Source organism: Bufo gargarizans, chromosome 10, assembly GCF_014858855.1.
Source record: "Bufo gargarizans isolate SCDJY-AF-19 chromosome 10, ASM1485885v1, whole genome shotgun sequence".
Taxonomy (NCBI): Eukaryota; Metazoa; Chordata; class Amphibia; order Anura; family Bufonidae; genus Bufo; species Bufo gargarizans.
In genome coordinates, this window is record NC_058089.1 from 88,473,067 (window position 1) to 88,487,595 (window position 14,529).

General features: G+C 40.8%; 1 protein-coding gene across 1 annotated transcript in view; it reads right to left on the reverse strand.

Annotated features, from left to right (window-relative positions):
* Nucleotides 1-5,947: 5,947 nt before the first annotated feature.
* LOC122920079 (5-hydroxytryptamine receptor 3A-like) overlaps nt 5,948-14,529 on the reverse strand; it is a 50,264-nt gene continuing 41,682 nt past the window's right edge. Inside the window, exons 7-9 of the mRNA XM_044269289.1 lie at nt 10,417-10,624; nt 7,418-7,639; nt 5,948-6,228 (exon numbers count right to left, since the gene is read on the reverse strand). Of these exons, the coding sequence (XP_044125224.1) occupies nt 5,948-6,228; nt 7,418-7,639; nt 10,417-10,624 (711 nt within the window). The remainder of the gene's footprint in view (nt 6,229-7,417; nt 7,640-10,416; nt 10,625-14,529) is intronic.

Genomic DNA, 14,529 nt, shown 5'->3' on the forward strand with positions numbered 1-14,529 from the left:
GACCTTTTGACCGTTTGGGACGCCGATGTGTGTCGAATTTGCTGAACAAAGGATTTCTACACGGTGATACAAGAGGGGTAACGTACTCTGCCCCAAGGGGCTGCATTGATGCATGACATTTGCCATATGGGGATATAAGCATGTCTTTATTTTACACTGTGGGTGGCGATCACAGGCGGCAATAATATTATACAAAGAGACTGAACATTGATATTGCAGTCATTACCTGCCTTTTCAATAGAATCGAACACAATATACCCCAATGCGATTAGATGTGTACACAGTTCCTAGAGTGTTAATGAGTTTATAAAAATAACTTTTTCATGTGATTATTTTATTTTATTTTCATACGATTTTTTTTTTCATGTGATTATTTTATGTGAATATTTTCCTGTGAATATTTTCATGCGATTTTTTTATGTGAATATTTTTAGCAAATATTTTATGATTATTAAATGGGTTCATTGACACCCTGTCTGATGTTGTCAGGTAATTGAGTGCCCTCCAACAATTATTTCATTTTAAAATAAAACCTCGTTCTTTTAATACTAAAGTGAGAGTGCCAGCAGGGATCCATAGCTTTATGCTCTGGTTTACAGGTAGTGTCAGAAAGGGGTCAGTTTCTTACATAGACCTAGTGCCCTAAGCAAGATATAGGCGGAGCACCCACCCTGATAAAGGCGACCCCTGATCTGGCGCTGTAAACTTTGATCTGGACTTAGCTCTGTATGGCGCAGGGCAAGGGCTGTTTGTTTTTATTTTTTACACTGCTAGGCAGAGGCTTCCACCTAGCAGTGTTGACTGTGAATCCACCAGAACTAATGGACGGGCTTTACAGCTGCCCTAGCCTGTTGCCCATTAGTGCTAATGACGCCACACTAGGCGGAAGCCTCCGTCTACCAGAGACCCGTTGAATCAACGGATCTAACAAAAACACCCTTTAGAGGACTAAATGCTCAGATGCTCATATCAGAGGGGCTGTCTGGATGAAAAAGTACATCCCATTTAACTAATAATTAGGCTTATCAGGAAGATTCTTATACAGTGTGGCGAGACAGACATATTTACATATGGCAGTGGCTCTTCTAGTGTAACAAGAAAAGTGTAGGGAAAGAATAGAAATAAATAATTGCGAGAAAGCAGTTTGAGGGAGTGAGGGGCTGGGGCACAATTCTCCTAATAATACAGCTGCTGCAGAACCTCATTCTTTGTGTTTTGCACTACAAAACCAGCCACCTGCAAGGAAAAAATATTATTTTTTTATCATTTGAATAGTCTCAAGTTTCTACATATTATTATGATTGCCAGCACAGGACCCCAATAGCATTCTGCTGCTGAGAAATTGCACTTTTTTTTTTCAGTGCATCATACTGTCTGGTGTTATTAAAAGCGTTGCATTATAGCAAAAGCAATAGCGTAATTTATAGACCAGTGAAATTAAATGCACTTTACACTATAGTCACAAATATTACTGCTTTTCCTGCATCGTATTACAGGTTTGCAACGTGCGTTTTACAGTAGAGAAAAAACGTAATTTTTGCATGCAAACAACACAGTATTCAAATCTTACACCAGCCTTTTTGCATCTTTATATTAGTTTTGTTGGAATAAGGGGTTGTGTCTGACAGGAAATGATCTTAGACAGTATACAGAGTCACAAGCAAGTATTTTTTCTAGCGTAACAGGGACAGGGTAGGGAAAGAATAGAAATAAACAATTGAGAGGCTTTGATCAGGGAAAGCATTTTGATGGAGTGAGGGGCTGGTCACAGTGCTTAATAATACAGCTGCTGCAGAAGATTATTCTTGCTGTTCTGCTCTACAAAGCCAGACACCTGGAAGAATAGAGATATATATAAAAAAATCATTCACAGAGAGACAGCTGTTTTTTTCCAGGAGAATAATCACATTGCAAGTTTGCAATTTGTGTTTTGCAGTAGAGAGTGATCTTTTTTTAAGCTGCGTTTTCAGACGCAAATAACAATTCCTGCATTGTTATATTGGTGTTGTAGGGGTAGAATAATGGCATTACAAGTTTGCAATGTGTGTTTTGCAGTAGAGAAAGGAGAAACTGAGGTATTAAAGGCAAATAAGACTGTATGCAGAAATATTACTGGTGTCAATACTGTATTATTGCCAAAGTAAACTGTCAATAACAGTATTCACTGTGTTTGTAGAAGGGGAAGTACATTTAATTACGCTGCACATAATGTCCCTCTTCCTTCTTTTCAAAAGTTGTCAGGTATGCCAACCCTACAGCTGTTGATCCAAATGTCTACCATGCTTAGGAAAGCAAATTTATTATATTCATTTAATTATAGAAATAATTAGTAGACATTTATAATGGTGATAAAATGGCTAGACATGTATAAAACATTCAGAGGGTGGCACCAATTTTGATAACCAATTTTGATAAATACCCCTCTCAGTGTTTTGTTGTATCATCTGTTGTTAACCAGGTAATACAGGTGATGGTGTCAGAGGAGACTTGTCAGGTTCACATGTTATTACATAAAGCCTTCTAGCTTACTGAAAAACGTAAAACTGCTGTACTTTTCCACCATGGTATCCACTCAATTGATGGGACAAGGGGAGGTCTGACCTGGTAGACCCCGCTACAGATATGTAGGAGGGTGTCTCGCCTGCTTGGAGAACGGCACATATGGAATTGAATGGTTAGTTGGAAAAGGAGAATATCATGAATAATAAAAATATGGAAGGAAGGGAACTGGGCTTAGGGGGAAATTGATTGTCCATCCAATAGCTATCATGCTTAACTTGAAGGAGCAATGGAGACAGATTGCATTCATTAGGGGTTGTCTAGTTTAGAAAACCCCTTTAGTGGCAGTGTGAGAAAATAGAGGGGGGTCCCTTGTTCGAGAGCCTTATTTATTAGCCATTGTACCATTGTTTGTAAGATAGACAAGAAGATGGGTGTCTCATTGCATTTGGAAATTGTAGGGTTCACTTTCTTTCTTCTTCAGTTCGCCAACTCAGTTTTCAGTGTTGGAAACTACAAACCTATTTCTAAGCAGTTGAAATTCCTTGCAGGGGAAGGGTGTGCAAACAATGTATTTCTTGGACTATTCTTTGTATAGTCAGGTGGATTCCAGAGGGGTTACAATCTGCTCCAGGCTCTGAAGGAATAGTTAAAAACTGACAGATCATTACCATCTCTGAGGCACTGAGTCATGATTGAGCCTTCTGACATAAGATCTATGTATCTAGTGAATGTTGGAAATGAGCATTGGCGTCCAGCTCAATGAGGTGGACAGAGAAATAAGTAAGAAAGCAAACTGTAGGTGGCGCTCTACGGATAGATTTTATTGAATAAGTGGCTATACTAAATTTGTAATTGCATGCAATTACAAACGTATTCACATCCAGGTGCTGGTTTTAAAAATGTAGAATATTTTTCACAGGACAACCCCTTTCAATCAGAATTGTAATATAAAAAGTAGCCTTTAAGATGTAATATTTGCTCACTGTAACACATTTCTTACATTTCTTTTTCGTTAGCACTTGGAATCCATTACATGCCTTGTATTACAGTAGTATTGTATTTGTAGTAGTAAGTACATATTGTATCTCTTGTAACAGTCACATTGAAAAAATATACTGTACTTCCACAATTAGTCATATCTCACCCCCTACCCTTAGTGTGTGCTTCTTGCTCTCATGCAAGACCACCACCAGAGTGGTAAAGAGGCTAAACTGCTGCAAGGCCGGTGATTGTGTCTATGGCTCGATTAGAGCTCACAGCTTTCCTCCTGCTAAGCCCAAACCCTACTCTCACTGTGCTGCAGGTCCTCCCTTAAACTGCTCTGCTTCCCGCTGCTTCAGCAAGGCTTTTTTACTCCAGGACCTGCTCAGCTATGCCGTCTGACCTTCTACAACCCCTCAATGCCCACTGAAATCCTGTACAGAACTCTTCACAGGCTAAGGGGGCATTATTACTGAGTAAGTGCACAAGTACTGAGTGGGGGGCACTAAGTTGGCAACAATCCTGGCAGAACTTTTTCTCTCTGTGGGGGCTCTATTACTCATACTTGGCAACTTTAGGATGTTGTCCTCCAGAGGTCCTTGGGCTCCACATAACCATGTCCCTTTCCATCAGACCACACACCATTTCCACACTGATGTGCCATGTCCTCTGTACATTGATTCAGTTCCAGGGTTAACTCTAATGATGTAACGTGCCGGTGCCTCATACAGTTAAAGTTCATGGAGGCCTGCTTTTTGAGATAAATCAACCCTACATTTGGTGCTCTGGAAATTTGCCATCTCATCCCTGTGGTCTCTTCTTTTCCAGGAATCTCCTAGATGATGAGTATCATTAATGTGTGAAACAGAAAGTTAGAGGCACTAAGGAGAAACTGTGAGGAGCATGAATGAGCAACTATTATTGCATGGGGCACTTTGAGGGGCTTCAAACTTTACACAAATGAGTTGTGGTCAGAAGACATTGTCACGGTTGTCTGGGTCGGATAGAGAAGAGAAAGTAAACAGCTCCAATCAAAATAAATCACTGGTGAGTCACTGGATTTTACTGTACTGTATACACTTATGTATAGTCTACTACAGTATGATTATGCTCCGCTTCATCATGACCACATCCTCAATGCACCATGACCATGATGTGCCTGGAACGAGTGAACCCATCCTTAGCAGATTTAGCAATTTCCATTTTATTCAATAGCGTCAGAGCATTCTAGAGTGTTAAGGGATAAGAGAAAATTTATGAAAGCAGATCTGTCAGCCTTTCTGTCTGTTTTAGTATATATTAGCGTTTTCCATTATGTAACAATTCTGGACTATCTTTACCTAGAACTGTGCCTTGTGCTGACCCCCTGTAATTCCTTCTGAAAATTTTAAAATAGTGCTCAGTATATTGACAACTATGAAACAAGAATCCAGACTTGCATAGACAACTTTTCAAATGAACTTCCTCAATGTATGAGGACCTGTTATGGATTGGGATCGTCATTTCTCTCAGGATGCATACAGTACATTTCCTTGACAGGCAATTACATAGTGTTTTTGCCCTCATAATGACAATAGCAAGAATAGAACACTCTATATTGTGCATTTAATACATTGTTTTAATCACATTTTGATAATAAATATTCAGCAGTGAGTTTTTTTATTTATTTATAACTATGTACATTTAAGGATTAGCAACTGCAGCAATCCCCTGAGGAGCCTGTGGAGTGGATGAGAGTGGTAGTAGCCCTGATGTTGTGTCACGGTGTACTCCCTGGGGATCGGCTCAGTGGAAAGGAGGTTTGAAGCATCAGGGCAGAAGTAAAAGTCTCTCTTTAATTATTGAAAAGTATACATTCTGGTACATCCAGCAGTAGTAAGTACACAGTGCAGTTTCTGTCACCAGATGATAAGGTATGATGGCATTTGTGGATATAGGTGTCCACTATGTAATACAGGCTTGGGGGTAGTCTGCCCTGGATGTCGTTTAAGGGGATGGGTGTCCGAACTGTATTTCCCTCACCTGCAGCAGGGCCTGTAAAGCTACAATTTGCTGGTCACTCTGCTGACTAACAGACAGTGGCTTCTATGATGGAAGCTATTTCAGTTCTAGGAATCTTTATGGAATCGTGGTCTCACAGGAGAACTGGATGTGGTCCCTTGGAACAGGATCTCAAGCTTCTTTCCTCTTCTCTGTCTGGACTTGAATTATCCCTCCTAGCAGGAAATCGGACCAGCCCACTCCTACCAAGTGGGGAGGAATAGGGTGGTTAACCCAGTCTCTGCCAACCATACCTCCTCTGCTGGTGTACAGAACAGAATATAACTTTAATAACACATAACATTAGCACATAAATGATTGCAGAGACCTACAGGTCTGGAGACAGCATGGATACTGTAGACTCAAAAGCCTGTACTAGCTTCACAAGTAAGAAGAGTGTTCTCTTGCTCTGTGGTAATCTCTGTCATGAAGCCCAGACTATGATGACAACTAAAAACATAATAATTACAATGAGCAAATAGACTATAAAGACAAGCCGGTCTATCACGGCTGCAGCAAAATGCCAATCTGACTTAACATCCTTCTGTTCCTTTGAGTACTTAATTTCCTTGCGGATCTTGAGGACTTGTTCCAATAATCTCCTTAACAGGTTCACCTCCACATGAATTCTTGTATCACTTTGTGTGGACATTTTACTCATCTTGATAGTCGTGCATGGTTTAATTTTACTATCATCTCTATTATCTGAAAGAAAGAATGATACGTAAGACCCTGTTCATTTTTAATTTAGTCTATACATTGAAGGTGTATGTTGGGAGTATACCCTGCCTCTGACACATACCGTACAGTGGCATCCATTAGCAATTGGCCACAATACAAAAATATATATCATACTTTTTTTTAAAGTGGTCCTCTATAGTCTGCTGCACTTAACTATACAGTAGGCTTTTGTCAGGTTAATTTTTTATGGTTACATTTGGCGTTGATGCAAGGAGCTTCCCTATCACATACACCAAATGTGTTCACCTGTTCGCCTTACCTGGAATATTATAACGAGTGTTGAGTGAAGCGCGCTTCAGATCCAAGATCGAGTAGTTCAAAACTTTGTTGGAATGCTGTACAGAGACCCTTCTCCGCACAACATTCAAATGTATGGGCTCCGCCGAGGTGAAATTCGTTATCTCCGAAGTCTTGCGAGACTTCAGTAAAGAACTTTGGTCTTTGATTGCACAACTTGAAAACCATTTTAAAACAGCAATCCTAAGTTGGCTTTGGTACCGAGGTTGACTTCGCAGGGATGTAACAATCACAGTCGCAGAGGGTGCGACCGGGTCCGGCGCTCATCTCACCTGCATCATATGCAGTCCAGGCCTCCAGCATCAGTTTCCGGTGCTGCCCTACTAGAATTAGTCACAAATTAAGCAGATGGGTGGAGCCTAACCAATGTTAGTCAGGCCCCACCCACCCATTTAATTTGTGGAGTCCCTGTAGCTCAGGACTATGGCGACATAGAAAAACTGCATGCCACCATATGGTGCCCCTAGATGACATCATATTAGAGAGGTGCCTCTGCAGTACAGCATCATATAGATAGATAAAAGTCTGTATGACTTTGTATAAAATAGACAGCATTCAGAGGTGCTGTAGAGACTCCTGTGAGTTCTACGATATATTATGCCTCCATAAAACAAGGTGGTTGTAGGAATCATAATAGAGCTGGGGACTATAAAAGTGGTTTGAGTAACATATGGCTTCAAAAGGATAAGATCCCTGATACTAGGCCTCTATTATGCGAATAAGGACCAGCCCCTTTGCTCTTTTCCGTTAGAAGCCATTTATATTTTGCATAGCTGGTGATCTCGACTTTCCCTATTTTAGGCTCTCATTGAAGGATAACTATAAGTTATACATCTCATGGAAAACTTACTTTAATATTTGGACTCACCATTTTCCGCAGACTCTACATCAACCAGATTATCATTTGTGTTTTTTTCCAGTTTGAAGAACAGAACACGTGCTAGATGTTTCATGACCCAGATTCTTATCCAAGGTGGGATTTCATATTGGTTTTCAGATAACATTAACATATAGGCTGTTGCAATTGAGGTGAGTATACTGCCTACCATGACTCCAAGGCACACGCAGCAGAAAACACCTGTTAAAAGCAACAACAACAAAAATATTTATATGCAAAATCAAAAAAGAAGGTACACATCTGTATATCCCCCCATTATGCTTCGGACTCCATTTGCTATTGTCCACATGCAGGTATAAATTCTACTTGCAGCATGACGCATTGATTTTGAAATGTCACATTCCACATGTCCAATGAGGTGACCACATTGTCTTGCATCAGGTACTGTATAGTACAGGCAGAATCCGCAGCCAATGCACCCTTTGGAACTTATTCCTTTACTTTATGTAGGGTTTTGACCTTTTCATGTTTTTAATTTTCTGAAAAACTATCTAAATAATATCTACTGTGGTATTTACTGTTCCTACATCCAGCTTCTTCTCTAGTCTACTTTCTGTCAGTGCAAACAGTCGACACTGACATTAATATTGTTTTAGCTATCAAAACCCTTGTCTACTGCCGTTCATGCATCTTTTATCTTGGAGACCAATTATTTTAAGAGATGTTTTCAACATTTCTAAAGAAATGCAATATTTTTTTGTATAATGAAACCTTATGCCTTCTGTAGGGGTGCAACAAGTAACAAAGGCCCTCTGTCTCTTGACCACCATCCAGAGGAAGTGAAAATTTTGGTCTCTAGTCGGTTACGAGGTGAGTGACACTTGCGATACCGTGCTATTCTCTCTGCAGCCGGTGTTTCCACCAGAAATGCCGCTGACTGGTATTGTGGGTGAGTGTCCAGCCTGATCTTACCGGTTGTGGATATCAAACGTTACACATTCTGGCTGAATACCGGCGCTGGCACAGAGAGGGGTAAAGAATCATACATATATGCAGGACCCTAACAATTCCCCAATGTATAATAGCAAAGTCTTCACCTGTGTACGTGGACGATCGTTCAGTGGTTTAGTCCTAATGTTTCAAGTAGCGCCAACAGATTGTCCAGAACACTTCTGGCTCTACTCACACTTCGCGCTCTGCTCCGGCTGGCAGCTAGTGCACGCGTGGAGGAGCCTGCAGGGATGAGTCCAGGAGCTTCTTCGTGTGACGTCACAGCTTTACTCTGGATGCCTCCAAGGGACAGTTTTCCATCCAACGCATTTCTGAACCTACAGGTTCCTTCGTCAGGGTAGGTTCAGAAACGCCTTGGATAGAAAACTGTCCCTTGGAGGCATCCAGAGTAAAGCTGTGACATCACACGAAGACGCTCCTGGACTCATCCCTGCAGGCTCCACCACGCGTGTGCTAGCTGCCGGCCGGAGCAGCGCGCGGAGTGTGAGTAGAGCCAGAAGTGTTCTGGACGAACTGTTAGCGCTACTTGGAACATTAGGACTAAACCACTGATCAATCGTCCACGTACACAGGTAGAGACTTTGATATTATACATTGGGGGATTGTTAGTGAGGGTCCTGTATATATGTATGATTGTTTATCCCTCTCTGTGCCAGCGCCGGTATTCAACCAGAATGTGTAACGTTTGACATCTGGTAAGCCATTGGGCGACAATTGCAAATGCAGCTCCTAGCAGTGGATATTGATCATTTGTGTGCCCAAGGGCATTCAGCGTTTTCAAAACATTTCTTAGACAACCACTAATAACCTCACTGATTGCATGCCAGGGTGTGTAAGTGCTTGTACTTCTGCGTTTGGCTCCCATATTCACTGATTAAATGGATGTTTTGAATATTTGGTTTCCATTTTGTAATCAGTTGCATATTATTAACATGTCTATTTGTCCTGTGATTCCCATAAATCCATGACTGTTCCTTTTTGATGTTCCAATTTTAATGTTGAGGAGTCTATATAAATTATTTGATAGAATATATAAAAGGGGTTGTCCCACAAAAAATATTCTACAGTTTTCAAACCTGGATCTGAATACTTTTGTAATTGCATGTAATCAAATATTTATCATTGCCACTGAGTTATTCATTAAAATGTATTTGTATAGCTCCACCTGCTGTTTGTTTTTTCTTTCTTTGTCCTGCTCACTGAGATGGCCGCACATACTCAGTTTCATCCTACAACTGCCTCCTGAGCTGTGATAGGGAGAGCTGAGACACGCCTCCTGAGCTGTGATAGGTGGAGCATGGACACGCCCCCTTAGCTGCAGCAGAACAGACACTCCCCTTGAGCTTTCAGCCTGATATAAATCTAGCAGAGCAATGAATGCAGAGATCTCTGGATCCATGTGAGGTACAGGGCTGGTTCTAGCTTTGTTAGAAAGAGATTGTCATGTACAATAAGATGTCTGATATGTATTTTTTACATTAGTCATGGGATAACCCCTTTAAAAGGGAACTTTCACCGCTCCTGACATGTCTGTTTTATTAGCTCCATGCATTCCCCATGTAGTAACGATTCTGGAGCATCTGTTCTTATGTCTGTATGTTGTGCCATTCCTGTATTATTTCTACTAGAAGTTAGGAATGAATTGTTAGCAGTCTGCAGTAAGGGTACAGAGGGTGGTAACCATTTGGAGGGGGGGGGGGGTGTACATTTACAGATTCACTCTATCCAATCAGTGCTGCGATTTTCAGAAAGTGCAAGTACACACCGCAACTTGTAACCTCCCGTCTATACCCTTACTGCAGACTGCTAGCAATTAATTTATAACTTCTATTACAAAAAATAGAGGAATGGCACAACATAGAGCCATAAGAATAGATGCTCTAGAATTATTATTACACAGGGAATGCATGACACTATTAAAACTGGCATGTCAGGAGTGGTGAAAGGTCCTCTTTAAGAACTCAGAACATTACATTCATTTCATAACTTGAAAACAGACGACATACCAAGGATCGGAGTGTTGTTGGAGGTGGGGAGCATGTTGTTTAGAATCAGCAGAAGCACGGAGAATCCCAACACCAATGTAATTTTGAAGCCAATTCTCTCTCCAGTTTCTATTTGAATAAACATACTAGCAATGTCCAATATCACCATGAAACATGCTGGGATGATGAGGTTTATGATGTAAACCACAGGAGATCTTTTTATTATCATCTATAGAAATGGAAATGAGATTGAAAATGTAGCTAGCCATATAATACTTGAAACGGTAATTAAATGAAATGATCATAGTTAAAGAAGTTTTGCAGCTTTTTCTTACTGATGACCTATCCTCTGGATAGATCATCAGCATCTTATCGGCGGGGATTCGACACCCGGAACCCCCGCCAATCAGCTTTTTCAGAAGGCAGCGATGCTGGCAGTAGCACCACAGCCTTCGCGCTGTTTCCCACAGGCCCAGTGACCTAACCACTAGTATCACTGGCTTGGGCGCTGCTAAGTCCCATTGAAGTGAACGGGGCTTAGCTGTGTCCAGGCCAGTGATACAGGTCGTGTTGTCACTAAGCCTATGGGAAACAATGAGAAGGCCATGGCGCTACTGCCAGCATCGCTGCCTCCTGAAACAGCTGATCGGCGGGGGTCTTGGATGTAAGAACCCCACTGATAAGATGCTGATAATGATCCAGAGGATAGGTCATCAGTAAGAAAAAGTTGCAGAACCCCTTTAAGTAGGATAGTGGTACTACAGTAGATCAAGGTTGAAACAATTCTTTGGTGAACCGTGTCATAAAAAAGTTAAGCCAGCCATTAGATAATCATTGGCAGATCCCACCAATGTTGACAGGATCTACAGACACCATTTAGGCCGGGTTCACATCACTTTTTTCCATTCTTCTGATCCGTCGGAAGAACAGAAAAAAAAAATTCAAAACAAAAACTGATCTTTTATTTTGAGCATCCGTTGTGCCCATTTTGCGTCCGTTGTTGTCAGTTCTATTATAGATCTGTTCATTTAGACAGGAGAAAAAGTCTTCATGGAGCACTATTTCTCCCATGGATGCTCAAAATAAATAATCAGTTTTTTAACCACTTCCCATCTGGGCCATTTGCCCCCTTCCTGACCAGGCCTAATTTTGCAAAACTGACATATCTCACTTTATGTCGTAATAACTTTGGAACGCCTTTATTTATCCAAGTCATTCAGAGATTGTTTTCTTGTGACACATTGTACTTCATGATAGTCATAAATTTGAGTCAAAATATTTCACCTTTATTTATGAAAAAATCCCAAATTTACCCCAAAATTTGAAAAATTCACAATTTTCTAAATTTCAATTTCTCTGCTTTTAAAACAGAAAGTGATACCTCATAAAATATTTATTACTTAACATTCCCCATATGTCTACTTTATGTTGGCATCATTTTGGAAATGTCATTTTATTTTTTTAGGACGTTAGAAGGCTTAGAAGTTTAGAAGCAATTCTTCAAATTTTTAAGAAAATTGCCAAAACCCACTTTATAAGGACCAGTTCAGGTCTGAAGTCACTTTGTGGGGCCTACATAGTGGATACCCCCATAAATGACCCCATTGTAGAAACTACACCCCTCAAGGTATTCAAAACCGATTTTACAAACTTTGTTAACCCTTTATGCGTTCCACAAGAATTAAAGGAAAATGGAGATCACATTTTTAAATTTCACTTTGTTGGCAGATTTTCCATTTTAATCCAATTTTTTCTTTAACACATCGATGGTTAACAGCCAAACAAAACTCAATATTTATTACCCAGATTCTGCGGTTTACAGAAACACCCCACATGTGGTCATAAACTGCTGTATGGGCACACGGCAGGGCGCAGAAGAAAAGGAACTCCACATGGTTTTTAGATGCCATGTCCCATTTAAAGCCCCCTGATGCACCCTTACAGTAGAAACTCCCAAGAAGTGACCCCATTTTGGAAACTAGGGGATAAGGTGCCAGTTTTATTAGTACTATTTTTGGGTACATATGATTTTTTGATCATTCATTATAACACTTTATGGGGCAAGGTGACCAAAAAATTGGTTGTTTTAGCACAGTTTCTATTTATTTTTACAGCGTTCACCTGAGGGGTTCAGTCAAGTGACATTTTTATAGAGCAGATTGTTACGGACGTGGCGATACCTAATATGTATACTTTTTCTCATTTATTAAAGTTTTACACAATAATAGCATTTTTGAAGCAAAAAAAATATGTATTAATGTGTCCATGTTCTGAGAGCTATAGTTTTTTTTATTTTTTGAGAGATTTTCTTATGTAGGGGCTCATTTTTTGCGGGGTGAGGTGACGGTTTTATTTGTACCATTTTCCATTTTGTGGGACATACGCGTTTTTGATCACTTGGTGTTGCACCTTCTGTGATGCAAGGTGACAAAAATTGCTTGTTTTGACACTGTTTTTTTTTTTTTTTTTTACGGTGTTCCCCTGAGGGGTTAGGTCATGTGATATTTTTATAGAGCTGGTTTTTACGGACGCGGCAATACCAAATATGTCTATTTTATTTTATTTTTTCAATTTTTTAAAAAAAAATTTTATTCCTTACTTGGGGACTTTTTTTTTTTTTTACATGTTAAACTTTTTTTTATTTTATTTTTTCAACCCTTTATTTTTTTTTATTTTTTTTTACACTTTTCATCCCCCATAAGGTCATACAAGACCTCTGGGGGACATTTGCTTCACTTTTTCTTTTTTTTCTTCACTGTTGATTTCTCCTGTAACTGGGGCTGACATAGTAGCCCCAGTTACAGAAGAAATGCACCCCCCAGAGAGGCTGTACAGCATGATTCTGCGCTGTACAGCCTCAGAGCAGGGCTGATCGAGGTCTCTGAAAGACCTCACACAGCTCCTGCACTCTCCGGTCCCGGCAGTCACATGACCGCCGGGCTGGAACAGGAAGCGCACAGCGGTGAGCGCTGTGTCTGCAGCGATCCGGAAGGCAGGGACACCTGTGAACTGTCCCTGCCTTATCTCTGGGTTGCCCTGCTGTCACTGACAGCGGGCAACCCGATCAGCAGCTGCACGATTAGCGTGCAGCTGCTGTTTCTGAAAGGATGTTTTAAAACGTCCTTTCAGAAATAGAGGTCCACCCATAGGACATTTATATCCTATGGGCGGACGGAAAGTGGTTAATTTATTTTAATTTTTTCTGTTCTTCTGACAGATCAGAAGAATGGTAAACTAAGCCGTAATGTTCACTCGACTTTATGGGGACATATGTAACAGTATTCCTGTTAGCCACTCTCCTTATTACCAAATGTATTAACTACAGTGTGGATAAGTATGCTGTCTTGACATGTCTGTTTTAAGAACTACTCTCTTTCCTCTTGAAATTGCAATTCTGACAAATCTATGATGTGACCTTCCTCCTTTATTCCTGCTAGAAATTTGTGAATGAATTGCCACCAGTTGGGGGCATCCCTGCACAGTCTGACACAGGCAGCAATGATTGGAGAGTGTCAGAAGATGCAGCCTCCCCAACTGGTAACACCCAGATGGTCCTTTATTGCAGACTACTTGGAATTTATTCATAAACTTCTAGTAGGAATAATAAAGGAACAACACAATATAGAGTCATAATATATGCTCCAGAATTGCTATTACAAGTGGGACGCAAGGTAGTTGTCAAAACATTCCAGAAGACAGGCAGACCATCGTAACGTCTTGCAGACATGGCAAGACAGGTAACAGATGAAGAACCAACAGAAAACGTTATTACACATGTAATAAAGGAACATCACAATAGTGCAGGGCAAGCAGGATAGGCAATATTGGTAGCCCTACCACTGAACCAAGTGCACTGGTAGACTAGAGGCAAACCGCAGAGGGCGGAAAGCCAGTGAGCCCCGTTCTTTACAAAGCCCCTTGTGGTGGGGATGAACTTGGCTGAGGGCTCACTGGTGTTACCTGCAGCATGGTCCCGGTACACTTGGCCACTACCTGTTTGCACCAGCGGACCAAGCAACAACAGAAGGACTGGAACCCAAACAAACTGCACAGGACATGGATCAGACAAGACAAATGGGAACCAGACACACAAGTAGATGCCTGGACCTCATGCGGAACGGAAGCATGGCGGTC